We start from the raw sequence: 12,500 nt of genomic DNA, 5'->3' as shown, positions 1-12,500 counted from the left end.
ATGACGAAATGTGTTTGATTGTTACTTTTTCCTCAATTATTGAAAGACATTGTGACTATTCGTGCAGTGGGTCTATGAGTCTATGATTTCTCCCAAGGTCGTTAGGTAGTCCTGCAGATGGCGAGCTAGAAAATTCGAATTTGTCACATTAGACAACTTTGCTGACATCTTGAGTCAATCTTAACACCATTCGAGTAGCATAAGCGACATGAACAGCATGCCAAATTCTCAGTACACTGGGAATTGTCTAACTCACCTCACTCTGTTGTTTAAAGGCAGCCCTGTTATGGATACAACGAGTGTGTGTAGAGCCAAAAAAACCCTTTGCAACGAAACGGAATGGCAAGAGATCTGCCCTCATACATGCAGAGAGTACACAGCTCCGACGTCTGGTCAGGCGACCCAGACTCTGTCTCCTTTACCGCCTCAAACCAGCAACCAGCCTCAAATACCCAGCGGTCAAGCTATTCCTCCTCAGCAGGCCAATGTTGGGACACAGTCTGTGCAACTTCCTCAGTCCAATGCAATACCCCAAGCTGTTACACCTCAGCAGCCCAATGTTGCAACTCAGCCCCTGCAACCGCCACAGTCCAATGCAGTTCAAGGTATTACACCTCAGCAGCCCAATGTTGCAACTCAGCCTATGCAACCGCCACCGTCCAATGCAGTTCAAGGCGGTGTTACATCTCAGCAGCCAAATGTTACAACTCAGCCTATGAAACCTCCACAGTCCAATGCAGTTCAAGGTGTTACACCTCAGCAGCCCAATGTCGCAACTCAGCCTGTGAAACCTCCACAGTCCAATGCAGTTCAAGGTGTTACACCTCAGCAGCCTAATGTCGCAACTCAGCCTGTGCAACCTCAGCGGTCTAATTCAGTGTCCCAGGGCACTAGCCCCCAGCAGGCCAATGTTGTCACACAGCCTGTTCAACCTCAACAATCCAACGTAGCGTCTCAGGGAAGTCTTCCGCAGCAGTCTAATTCTTGGGCGCAGTCTCAATCTCAATCGTCCGATGGAATGAACCAAGTTGCTTCTCCTCTACAAAAAAATGCTATGCAGCAGACATCACAACCTTCAGAATCTAGCTATAGTGGAGCTCTTCAAGCTCAAGGGCCAGTACTTCAAAGTGACGTTGCACAACCTGGAATTGTTCCTCAACCGTTCTCTCCTTTGAACTCCAATAGTGAGAGTCAACAACGTATCACGACCACCCAGTCCGATAGCGGAATGGCTAAGAATGTAGGTTCCTTAGTCCAGGGGCCTCCCGAGACTAATCCTCAACAACAAATACCCGCTGATAGCCAGCCTTCGTCAACTGTTGATCTTTCAGGACAGCCTCAACCACAAAAGATGTTGACACAGACTACAGCCGTGCGACCTTCCCAATTACAGTCCAATGAACAACCAGTGGCGCCTGCAATAAAACCAATCTCACCTGTATTAAAAGTTCAACAACTTGATTCGGATATTCCTCCAGGCAAGTCACCACTGGCCCGACCGTTTTTCCAGTCACAAGAACATTTTTCAGGTACACTATTAAGTAACATTCCTTTAGTTTACAATGCTTTGATGTTTTTTGCCGGTGAAACTAAGAAAAAAGTAGGAAGGCCACTCCTTTGGATGCACATCGTTTCTAAGTAGGTAAGTCACAAGTAATAACACGTTTATCTACGTTTTCATCATACAGTTCAAGTACCACCACGCCAGAAGTTATTTCGAACAAGGAAGAAACAGAACAGAAAGGGAAAGCTAAAAGCTCATTCAACAAACGCTAATGCAAGCGCCTTGGATGTAAAGCAAAAGAATTCAGAGAGGATAACAACCCGTCGCAAAAATCACCGCAAAATCAAAGACGGGAAGATTCAGACAAAGAGCCGGAATAAGACGATTGATAGAGACATGAAAACGAGAGTCAGTGATACCTCAAAGAATATAAAAAAAGTTATTTATTCGGAAAAGAAAAAGAATAAAAAGGCAATCAGAGCATCATGAAAACCAGGCGGCCTGTTCTCTTAAGTTGATGGAGTCAGGGGAATTCATAGAGAACAACTAAAGATTTAACTGTTATTGCGTAAAAAAAGGGAAAAACACTCATGCAGAGATTTAGATCCAACGGCAAACGAAATTTGTTCTTTACTCGAAGCACTTTTCCTGCTTAAATCAAGTAATAATTGTCGATCAGGTTCGAAAAAGGAGGAATACACCAGAAAATGACTGAGTCTCCGTGTCCATTCAGCACGAGAATCTAAATCGAGCTATGAAATAAGTTAAAACGTAAAAGGCATTAGCGACAGATACAGGTCGAATTGAAGTAATGAAGGATAGAAATGGTAAAATGACAATTAAATGCAAAAACCACTCTAAAATGATAGATACATACATGGAGACATTCCAACCGTGCAGAACTAGAATATCTTTGCATGGAAGACGATCGCATAATGAACTGAAAACGTTGTTTGCAGCGGGAATTGCGCCTGGCTGAATTCACAATGCCCGACCTCCTTTAGTCTCTTTTTGAAAAAACTTCTCAGTTTAAACTTATTCTTAGGGCAGAGTTAATGGTCCCTTGGTATCTTTTTCAAGACGAGATTAAGTGCAAAGTCTTCTTTATTAAATTGAAAATTGGTGTAAGTAAGTAAGTAAGTAAGTAAGTTAGTAAGTAAGTAAGTAAGTAAGTAAGTAAGTAAGTAAGTAAGTAAGTAAGTAAGTAAGTAAGTAAGTAAGTAAGGAAGGAAAGAAGTAAGGAAGGAAAGAATAAGTAAGTAAGTAAGTAAGTAAGTAAGTAAGTAAGTAAGTAAGTAAGTAAGTAAGTAAGTAAGTAAGTAAGTATAAGTAATTTGAGTGAGTACGATCTTGAATTTTTTATGAATTCTTAATTATAACCTTCTCATCAACATATTGTAAAGTTACACGTTTGATGTTTCTGATTTTATTTAAGACATATTGATTGATTAAAGGCAGACTTCGTGTAGGATAGAGAGAATTTCAATCGAATGTCATAAAACCTAACCCAAAGGCATTACTTTGGCCAATCAAAAAGTAAGGAGAGTCACTGAGTGAAGTAATGCAAAACCAAAGCAATTCACTAATTACTTTCGACACTCAATTGAAAACCGCTCTATTAAGATAGACCTTGCATTTAATTACTTGCATATTTGAACATCAGTAACTTTTTCCGAATTTATTTGTTTATTTTTTTAATTGCGAAGAAAGATAAACATGAAAAAATTACGATTACACTAGGAGATATAAAATGATTAACGATATAAAATGAACTAAACATTGGAGGAAGATTAAGCTATGAATCTTCTAGTAATATATCAAAATTTGTAACATTATAAAGTTCCTTATATACAGTGAATTTAATTGAGGAGGCGTCTATTAAAGTTCTAACTAGCACGTATGGTTCGTCAGTTCCCTTCTAGTCTTCCTCAATGCCTTGTTATATTATGTACTTGATTTTTATTAATGTGATTATTATTATTAATATTATTTTTATTTTGTAATGTATATAACTTTTTTTTAATGTAATTGCAATGAAAATGGAAAAGTCGTGCTTGCGCTCACGGAGAACACGTCTCCTATTTGGAGGTAGCAAATCATAAAGTATATGATCATCACCGATTACGTTCTTAAAGTGGTACTACGACCAAAAACAAATTTTGTTTTTCCTTTGGATTTCAAAACTATGTTAACTAAAAACTAACTCACCCAAGTTTTAAGTTCTGATTTTAAAAAGACACCTGTTTATTTTAGCTGGAATTTTCTTATTTATTGGTCCGCCATTACTAACTTTAAAATCTTGAGAGAGCTGGATCGAGGACAAAATGACGTCAAACACTCACTAGTTTAAGAATGCAATGCGTGTGTACGCGGCCTAATTAATATGCAGCACGGGAGTTTCGGGCTTTCAGACTTTTCAACCCGTGTTTTGCATATATAATAAATTGCGTTTACACGCTGAAATTTTAAGCTAGTGAGTAAATGACGTCATTTTCTCTAGATCCAACCCTCTGAGGTCCAATCGGCCAGTTTTGAACGTGATTAATGGCGGACCATGAAATCCAAAACTTACACTCAAATTAGACAGCCTTTGGATAAAACTCAAAGCTCAAAATTTTGCCAGTTAGATGTTGAGCGAACACACTTTCAAAAGCTGAACAAAAAAAGGAAATGATTTTTTGATCATAGTACCACTTTAAGGAGCTTAGAGTCCCCGTCTTTAAATAAGTCAAGTGCAGTTGTTTTCTTTGTGGTGAAGCCAAACCTGTAGGTCCTCTTGAGAAACCTTTCGATTCTGTCTGGATATGGTAAGCTGCAGCCCATGCAAACGTCAATCCCATACAAGAATACGGACATGACGAGCGAGTTAACAAATTATCGAGTTGATCTGTAGGATATCCATAGGATTTGCATACCCTAAGAATGTACATTCGACTTGCTGGCTTTGGATAGCATATTGTCGATATGGATGTCCCAGTTCGTAGCATCTTCCTTAAAGATGACTTCTAATAGTTTTAACTGCGATTTCCTTTTTACATAGTCCTGGTAATTCTGGAAGGGATAACTTTTTAGTTTTGCCGTGCATGCACATTTCCCATGTTTTGGTGAAATTGAGAGACATCTCGTTTATATCCACCCACTTCTTCATGTTCTCAACCTCGGCGGCGCAAATTTCCCTTTCGTAAACGTTCGTTGCCATTTGAAACGGTCGTTGCCATTTCTCAGAACGGTCGTTGCCATTTGAAACGGTCGATGCCATTTATAACGGTCGGCTACACACTTCACTTCAAAGAAAATTAAAAGAAACAAACTAAGAAAAAATATTAACAAAAATTAAGACATAAAAGGAAAAAAAAACATTTATAAAAGAAAAACTGGAGGAAAAAAGAGTCCGAAAATTTCAAGACTCGAACTCGGGTTCTTAGCCCTCACCCTAAACAGAACCCTAACCCTAACCCTGACTCATATGACCAGCGAGACACAACTCCCAGTAACCGCAACCTTTTGAGTTCTTACACCTAATGAGTGTAATTCAGAGCTAAAAAATTGCATCGCGACCGTTTCAAATGGCAACGACCGTTCTGAGAAATGGCAACGACCTTTTCAAATGGCAACGACCGTTTACGAAAGGGAAATAAGCCTCGGCGGCCGCAGTATCTGTGCTTTGCCCAACAGGAACACATATTGTAATGTCGTCAGCGTACTTCACTAGGAAATTGTTCATTGGAGAAACAGCTGCAATATCATTTACCATAAGAGAAAATGGAATGGGTCCTAATACGGTGCCTTGAGGAACGCCCCTGTTAATGATATCGAAGGCAGTGACCACATCGTTGACAACTACTCTACTTCAACATCACTCCTGTCTTGGAATACAGATAATTTTTAAATTCTCTACCTCGGATAATGCATTTTGCGTGCTCTGATTGGTTCACTTATATGGTAAATAATTGCGTTAAGCGTTGCTAAGCTAAAAATTTCTTCCCTGGAAAGCAAAATGTCCCTCTGAATAAAGCCAAAATAGAAAAAAAAAACTTTTTTTTTTTGCGCGAAAGCCAAGAAATGTTTTTGTGATGAGCCTACGTCTGTCTGACCACAAGGTATTACACATCGCTCGTATTTCGTACTTCCAAATTTTTGAATTTAATCAAACAATTATTCCATTCGCGCTTGTTCGATATGAGACTGGGTATAGCCAATGAGGCGCGTAGCGCCGAGTTGGCTGTTTACAATGGTAAAGACTTGTTTTCATATCTGAGACCACTCGCCTCCCACTAATGTGGCCCGGGTTCGATTCCCAGACTCGGTGTCATATGTGGGTTGAGTTTGAGAGTAGTACTCTGCACCCAGAGGTTTTGTCCTGGTACTCCGGTTTCCCCTCTCCTCAAAAACCAACCTTTGACTTGATTTGCTTTCATTGTTAATTTCAGTTTACAGTTTCCCCAAGTAGTGCTCCAGCGCTAGAACGACTCGACACTTAAATAAAGTTCCTTTCTTTTCCTTTTTTCACGACCACTTCGGGTGGTATACCCAAATTTCAGAAATTTTTTCCGGAATTTATCCGTTGCAATTATGGTCGAGCCGAAAAGTCCAGCGTTAAGATTGTTAAAACAATGCTTCGTTTCTTTCACTCTATCTTCGTGTTTTAGTCCTATTTATGGTTCCATCGATAGCGTTTATCTCTGCTTTTCTGTGATTTTGTAATTGACTCTTTAACGTAACCACTCGCATATAAAAGCTGGTACAGCGTCCTTTTTTAAAGAGCATTGGATTTTTTGTCTTTTCGTCTTCATCTTTTCTTGCGTTCTCAACCTTTGGCTCAAGCGGGGCAGATATGTAAGTAGGCGTGTCCATTTGTTTTATCTCGTTTTGGTAGGTTTTTTTTCAACTCAGAGACAGTTCCTTTTTTAGGACCACCGTTCAGTATGCAAAGGTGGAATCAATCATCTTTGGTTGGGTGCATGCTTCCAGTGGGAACGCCCTTTGTCTTTCTTAGAAGCTAGCGCGGCCTTTCAAGTCGACCATTTGAAGAGAGGTAACAAAGGCCGCTTTTGATGTTCAAGAGCTTTTAAGTGCAATCATGATAACTCTTCTCGGTTAAGGTGTTATTTTGGAACTCGCCCCAGTCGTTTCGCGGAAAATGATCATTTTGAAGCCGAAATTGCCCCTTTGCCACCTTTTATCATCGTGTTGCAAAGAAACGAGCACGGTGACCCCACCCCCCCCCCATTTTTAATGGTTTTATTAACTCGTAATAGGTACACAGAAAACATATTTTACGGAGAAAAAAAATTGGATAGTAGAAGTGTTTACATATAAATGACGTGAAACTGCATTTGGAGCCCGACACTGACTGCAAGGTGATGACCGTAGCGGTCCAATTTGCTTTCGTTTCTTTGCAAAATCGAGCAATTTGAAATTTCTTTTCTGAAAGATTATAGCCCGGACAAACAAGTAGGTTCAAGTTTTCAGTAAAATTCAGTAGCTTTTGCTACATAAGAACAATTTTTCCGGTTGATCTAGTTTCGAACGCTTCTCGCGTAATTCGTTAAAAAACACTTAGAATAAAGGGCATACAGCACGAAAACAAGCACGGTGACCCTATCTTCTTATTGCAATTTTTTTATTTCTTGTGTATGAATATCAATTGTGTCAAATTTTTAAAAAATCTGGATAGTACGTCATTTTCAGGGGAATTACCTTAAATAAGTTTTCACTATTATCATAAATTGTCCAAATTGTGATCGTTTATGTCATTCTCGTCGCCTTTACCAGTCAAGAGCAAATTGGAGTGTGACGCCTCGCTTCGCCTAGTTGTTTTGCTATCATTTTAGCTCAATTTGGATAGCCCTTCTCTATTGCTATTTCGCTTTGAGATTTTTCAACTTGCCGCAAAAGATCACCGTTAACCTTAATATGAAGATTTTTCGATCATCCCAGTTATGAACGTTTATTATGAACGTCCATTTAAGCAGAAATGGAAGGCGTGTGAATTTCAGGCTTAATGAAGAGCCCACCCTTTGTTATACCGGCGCTGTACTTTACCAATTGAGCTCTCAAGGGGAGCCAACTGTGAAGTGGTCCTTTTGTGAGCTCTTCGGAGACTAGTTGCTTATGCCTGGTTTTTAAGTGACGCAAGAACAAACGCAAGCGTAAGTAGATTATGCTAGTGAAAACAAACGTCGACACAAGCATCAAAATCAACCACAGCATCCTCCATTTTGTTCAAATACTCAGACACGGAGAATCTGGAAAGAGTGCTTTAATTGGCCAGACGTAGCAAATTTCCTTGTTCTTTCGCTGCATTTTTTTTTCACACGACGCAAGCGAATGCAAACATAAGTGCAAGCACAAGGAAAAGGAAAAAAAAAACGATCTTTGTGCTTGTTCTTGCGTCAACCCCGTTTTCACGTTGCTTGCGCTTTGTGCTTGCGTCGCCATTGAAAACCAGGATTTAGGGAAGGGTGAAGTCAGACTCCTAAGCAGGATTCGAACCTCCCCTTTGAGCTATTAGAACTCCTGGGGAGATAGGTCGTTCGCGTATCCTGCTATTTATATTTACCGGGAACTAAAACACTTGTAGAATCAATACGACCACTGTATCCGGGAAACGAGTGGCGTCTTCAGTAACGACGTCACGATTACCCGCTTTTTTTCCCGCCTTTTTTTGTTTGTATTAATACTCAGCATTTATATTAAGGTCTGCTTTTCACTATCTACCATGTATATTTATTGTCTATGTAATAAAAAATAAAGTAAATTACACGTTTGTTAAGGACATAGAGAAGAGAAGAGAAGAGAAGAGAAGAGAAGAGAAGAGAAGAGAAGAGAAGAGAAGAGAAGAGAAGAGAAGAGAAGAGAAGAGAAGAGAAGACAAGACAAGGCAAGATAAGACAAGACAAGAGAAGACAAGACAAGAGGCCGAAGGCTCCTTTTTCATTAGCTTCTGCCGCAACTCACTGCAGGGGTGGGCGTCACTCCTTTCCCGTTGCATACGCAACTCAGTTGTCCCCAGTAATACTGGTACTCATTTTACCCACCACAAACGGATGGAAAGCTGAGTGAACTTTTCGAAGATATAAATATTTTTCTCGTGACAAGAACAATATCCCTCTCGTTGCCTGAACTCATTCGTGAGATATTGATGTTACATTTCTATAGGTTTCTCAGACCTGTCTCCCTTCCCACATTTCAACTATTTCAGAATACATTGCAGAATCTCGTCAATCATCAGAAACGCCCAGGCAATGACTGCGTTGTTTATCACTTAAGCACGCGCGTTTTTGAGACGCGGACGGCAACCGGAAGAGCGCTGTTTTCCCTTTTAACTTGTCTTTACCCAACCACATTTACATTGCTAAGTATCTTTTCTCCATTTAAGATGATTAGTATAAAAATCTGGGATACACCACTGCCCTGACACGCAAAATGTTCTCTTTCGGTTGCCGTCCGCGTCTCAAAAAAGCGCATGCTTAAGCTCCCCACTGGCTTGGCTGAGCAGTGGAGAGCCATCGAAGAATTGTGCCCCTTCTAGAGAAAAATAAGTTTTACTTTCAGCGAATAGATGAGACATCCTTGACTCCCACTTTTATCACTTGTGGCAATTACCTTTTGTCTTAGCGCCTTTGTCTCAGGCTAATTGACCTTACGCTCCTTTTCAGGTTGCGTAAAATTATTTTACTATTAGATAATAGATGGAAATATATCCGCGTATAAAAAATGGCTCAAATTCTCGTAATAATCAGACTAACAATTGTCAATAATTTTTCTCAACTTGGTCAGTTCGATTAAGCAATCTAATGTTCAGTCGTATGTTATGACAAGCATTGAATTTCCTTTCTGCGGTGAACTTGACCAAAGCTTACTTACACTCAAAAAATTTGCTTGTGGCTCGTGTGTGTGTTGTCGTTGAATTATTAAACATTTTAGTCATGAACCAGGTAGTCATTGCTTCGGTTCAAAGACTTTCATCGATCGGTGTTTTGACTGCAAGAAGCTTGTTTTGGTCACCAAAACGCAGAAATCAGGTGAGTTATTGAGAATTTTCGGTAGATCAATAACTCAATCGAGATTCGTGGCTAAGTAAATGACCCATGAAGTAAAAAATAAATAATGTCTGAAAACACAGGGACGTATCAGAGATTAACGTCTTGCTTCGGTCACTGGTTTGGCGTTGTGTTCACTGGCCCTACAGTAAACAAAGATGATTCCTTATACTAAACGAGTCCTTTTAAAGCTTGTTGATTGGATAAGTAAACCTTCGTTAAAATTTTAGGTTTGAAAGACATGCCATACGGTAAAGAAGGTAGGGGCATAGATAGACGAGTACCACTTTCATCATCAGCTCGAAACAATATCTTATATATTTATATATGTGTTTTGGTTCAAGCTACAATTGTCTAATTCCATTTAAGAATTAACAGGTAGACACTTGTAAAGGTATCTCATTTGGAAAATGGACTTTTATTTTAGTTGGCTCACGGAGTGGGTAAATATTTGATAATTTGTACTGACTTACATATAAAACTGTAAAATGTGGGTTTATCTGTTCCATTTTCTTGTAGTGTCCAATTAATCAGAATGCACTTCCTTCAAAACTAGTCAATAACCAGTCTTGCCTCAAACGATTAAAGCCAAAACTGTTATTTCTGTTAAGGGAACTCTTTTTGGTTCGCAGTGGAAGAAATGCTACACTTTAAGCTTCTAACCAAAATTTTGAGGCCAGGACATAAGTTGCTGTACTGATCCATGGAAGCAACTCAAACTCGATAATGGGCACTTCTGTAGTTCAGTACAAAGCTTTCAAAGATTGCATTGAGCAACATTGGAGAGAGAGAAAAAACTTTTCCTTTCAATCTCTTTCTTATTGCTCCAATTCACGATAGAAGAAAAGCTATTATATCTAAAAGAAATTTCATTAACTATAAAATGCACAACTAACGCCACGAAAACGTTTCCGGCACCAACCAGGCAAGAGAAGTACTATTCATTGTTCATTGACGAAATATCATGGATCCCACATTCACTGAATTCATTACAAAATATCAATTCTCCAACGAGAAAAAAAAAGGTAATAATTCCACACAACAGACCGTCGTTTCGTGTGGTCTGCAATAGGATCATATACACGAATGACTTCGATTTCTCGCAAGAGTGCGGATGACGTCTCTATTAGGTTACCATTGAATTAAAGAATCATAGAACCCTCTCAAGGGTCCATCGAAACGTGATTTCGTAGGTGATAGGATAGCGGAGCTGCTACAAGGCCTTCAGGTATGTAAGAGTCATAGATTCCTGTAAAGAATAGTGTAGAAAAAATGCTAAGGTTAGTCAAATAATGAATTTGAAAGTTCATTCGAGGGATTCTTCCATTCGTAATGGCAGTACATTTATTTACTTAACCAATATATATTGTGAGATATGATGTCGCAGCTCATATATCAGTTAGTGGTAACCGGCAAAAAATACTAACAACGGGCTTTGATATTAAATAAAGAGTCACAGAAAGAAATATATGTTTTATCTGCTCTTCAAAGATACCGTCAAGTCGTATCTTGCAACAAGTTCATTTTATGAATCCAAAATTGACCTCACCTGTTTAAATCAGCTGAGACTTTGGACTATGCGAGGATCAGGCATCCCATTTCTTAACTATTGATTGTTAGATTATTATGTCTTTTTGATCCAATTAAGGAACTCACTAAAAGAATCAAAAGCCATAACTGAATTGATATAGGTTTACAAGCGAAAGGTGGTTAATATGTTTTCTTGTTACCCGCCTAAGGTCAATTGTACCAGAAACGTTCTTCACTCGTTTAGAAAACATTATTCCTCACTTAATAATTGTAATCTCGAAGCGAAAATTCAAGCCATCTTCGAGAGTAAATATTATAAGGTAGCCTTTACCCTTTAAAAATCTTCCATTTTGTCGCACTCGTGAATTCTTGGAAAACCATTTCAATGGCAAATGAACCAACTATTCTAGACGATTTTTAAACTACGTAATATAGAGGTTGTTCAGATTTCTTTTGGAAGCCTTTAAGATCAGTAAAAGATGCAAACAAATCCGACTTCTATTTACAGAACTAGAAAAATGTGGAAGATTTTTCCAGGAAGCCAGCGGCATGTCACTCTTTCGGCAATACGTACTTCAGGATTATTTGCCTGCCTCTCGGGGCCATTGGATATACTTGTCTGTTACGGTCCCAAGTGTGCAGCCCAAGATTACTTAATCCTAATCTAGTAATACTGAAAGAGGTACTTTATGAGAATGACTATATTCGTAGAGTTTTCAAACAGTGTCACAGAGGACAAAATGATGGTAGTATGTGGGAGGTGAAAACTGCAGAAAAGTCTTCTGGAACAACTTGTAGAGAACCCTCGAATAGACCTTTTTGTTTTCCCATTTCAGACCACGAGACGTTTCTCTGGGGAACAGGTACTTTCGTTTTTCATACGTTGTGCGTACATATGCACGTGCATAAGATGACATTATCTGGTGTAGACTGTTCCCTATAGTAAGATCACGGAGTATGAAATGGGAAAAAAATGACTAAAGCATTATGTATCGCTGTGTCCAAGATGTGAAGTGAAATCTTTATTTTAGGAGGGTTGCACTTGGTAGCCAAAGGCTAATAAACTTGTGGCCCTTTATCAGACCACAACACCAGAACTGAGTTGAAGAGAATTTATCAGTAATTTGTATGCCTGTAATTTGCTTTACTTAACTTATATTGTATCGTGGCGAACTTTCATTTCACTTGTTATTGTTTACTAAAGGGAACTAAACAGCAATTCGGAATTCATGTTAATGATGTATTACTGGGAAGGTAAAATATATTGAGGATAATATATCCGGAAGGAAATACGTTGACTAAGACAAATATTGCATTCAGCCCGTACACAGCTGTTACAATCAAGGCCATCACCAAATTTTCAGTCAGTAGGCTATGTAATATTCCTCCGGAAAAGAACAAAGAAAATAAGGAAAATTGAG

General features: G+C 39.0%; 3 protein-coding genes across 7 annotated transcripts in view; all 3 read left to right on the top strand.

Annotated features, from left to right (window-relative positions):
* The window catches only part of LOC137979581 (uncharacterized), a 17,583-nt gene extending 14,920 nt beyond the window's left edge, over nucleotides 1-2,663 (top strand). For both annotated transcript variants that reach the window (XM_068826874.1, XM_068826873.1), the window contains exons 6-7: nucleotides 276-1,529; nucleotides 1,689-2,663. In XM_068826874.1, coding sequence (XP_068682975.1) covers nucleotides 276-1,529; nucleotides 1,689-1,993 — 1,559 coding nt within the window. In that variant the 3' untranslated portion in view covers nucleotides 1,994-2,663. The remainder of the gene's footprint in view (nucleotides 1-275; nucleotides 1,530-1,688) is intronic.
* A 1,192-nt stretch (nucleotides 2,664-3,855) lies between these two features.
* LOC137979644 (uncharacterized) overlaps nucleotides 3,856-12,500 on the top strand; it is a 169,242-nt gene continuing 160,597 nt past the window's right edge. Inside the window, exon 1 of the mRNA XM_068826961.1 lies at nucleotides 3,856-4,019. The gene's annotated coding sequence lies outside the window, so the exon portion shown is untranslated. The remainder of the gene's footprint in view (nucleotides 4,020-12,500) is intronic.
* The window catches only part of LOC137978934 (basic salivary proline-rich protein 1-like), a 9,911-nt gene continuing 6,842 nt past the window's right edge, over nucleotides 9,432-12,500 (top strand). Inside the window, exon 1 of one of the 4 annotated variants that reach the window (XM_068826050.1) lies at nucleotides 9,432-9,531. The gene's annotated coding sequence lies outside the window, so the exon portion shown is untranslated. Of the gene's footprint in view, nucleotides 9,532-9,792; nucleotides 9,810-10,744; nucleotides 10,778-11,919; nucleotides 11,943-12,500 lie in introns of those variants that run through there. The other 3 variants (XM_068826053.1, XM_068826051.1, XM_068826052.1) reach the window with 3 other exon arrangements.

This window comes from Montipora foliosa, chromosome 12 (assembly GCF_036669935.1).
Source record: "Montipora foliosa isolate CH-2021 chromosome 12, ASM3666993v2, whole genome shotgun sequence".
Lineage (NCBI taxonomy): Eukaryota > Metazoa > Cnidaria > Anthozoa > Scleractinia > Acroporidae > Montipora > Montipora foliosa.
This window is presented reverse-complemented; position numbering and strand designations above follow the sequence as displayed.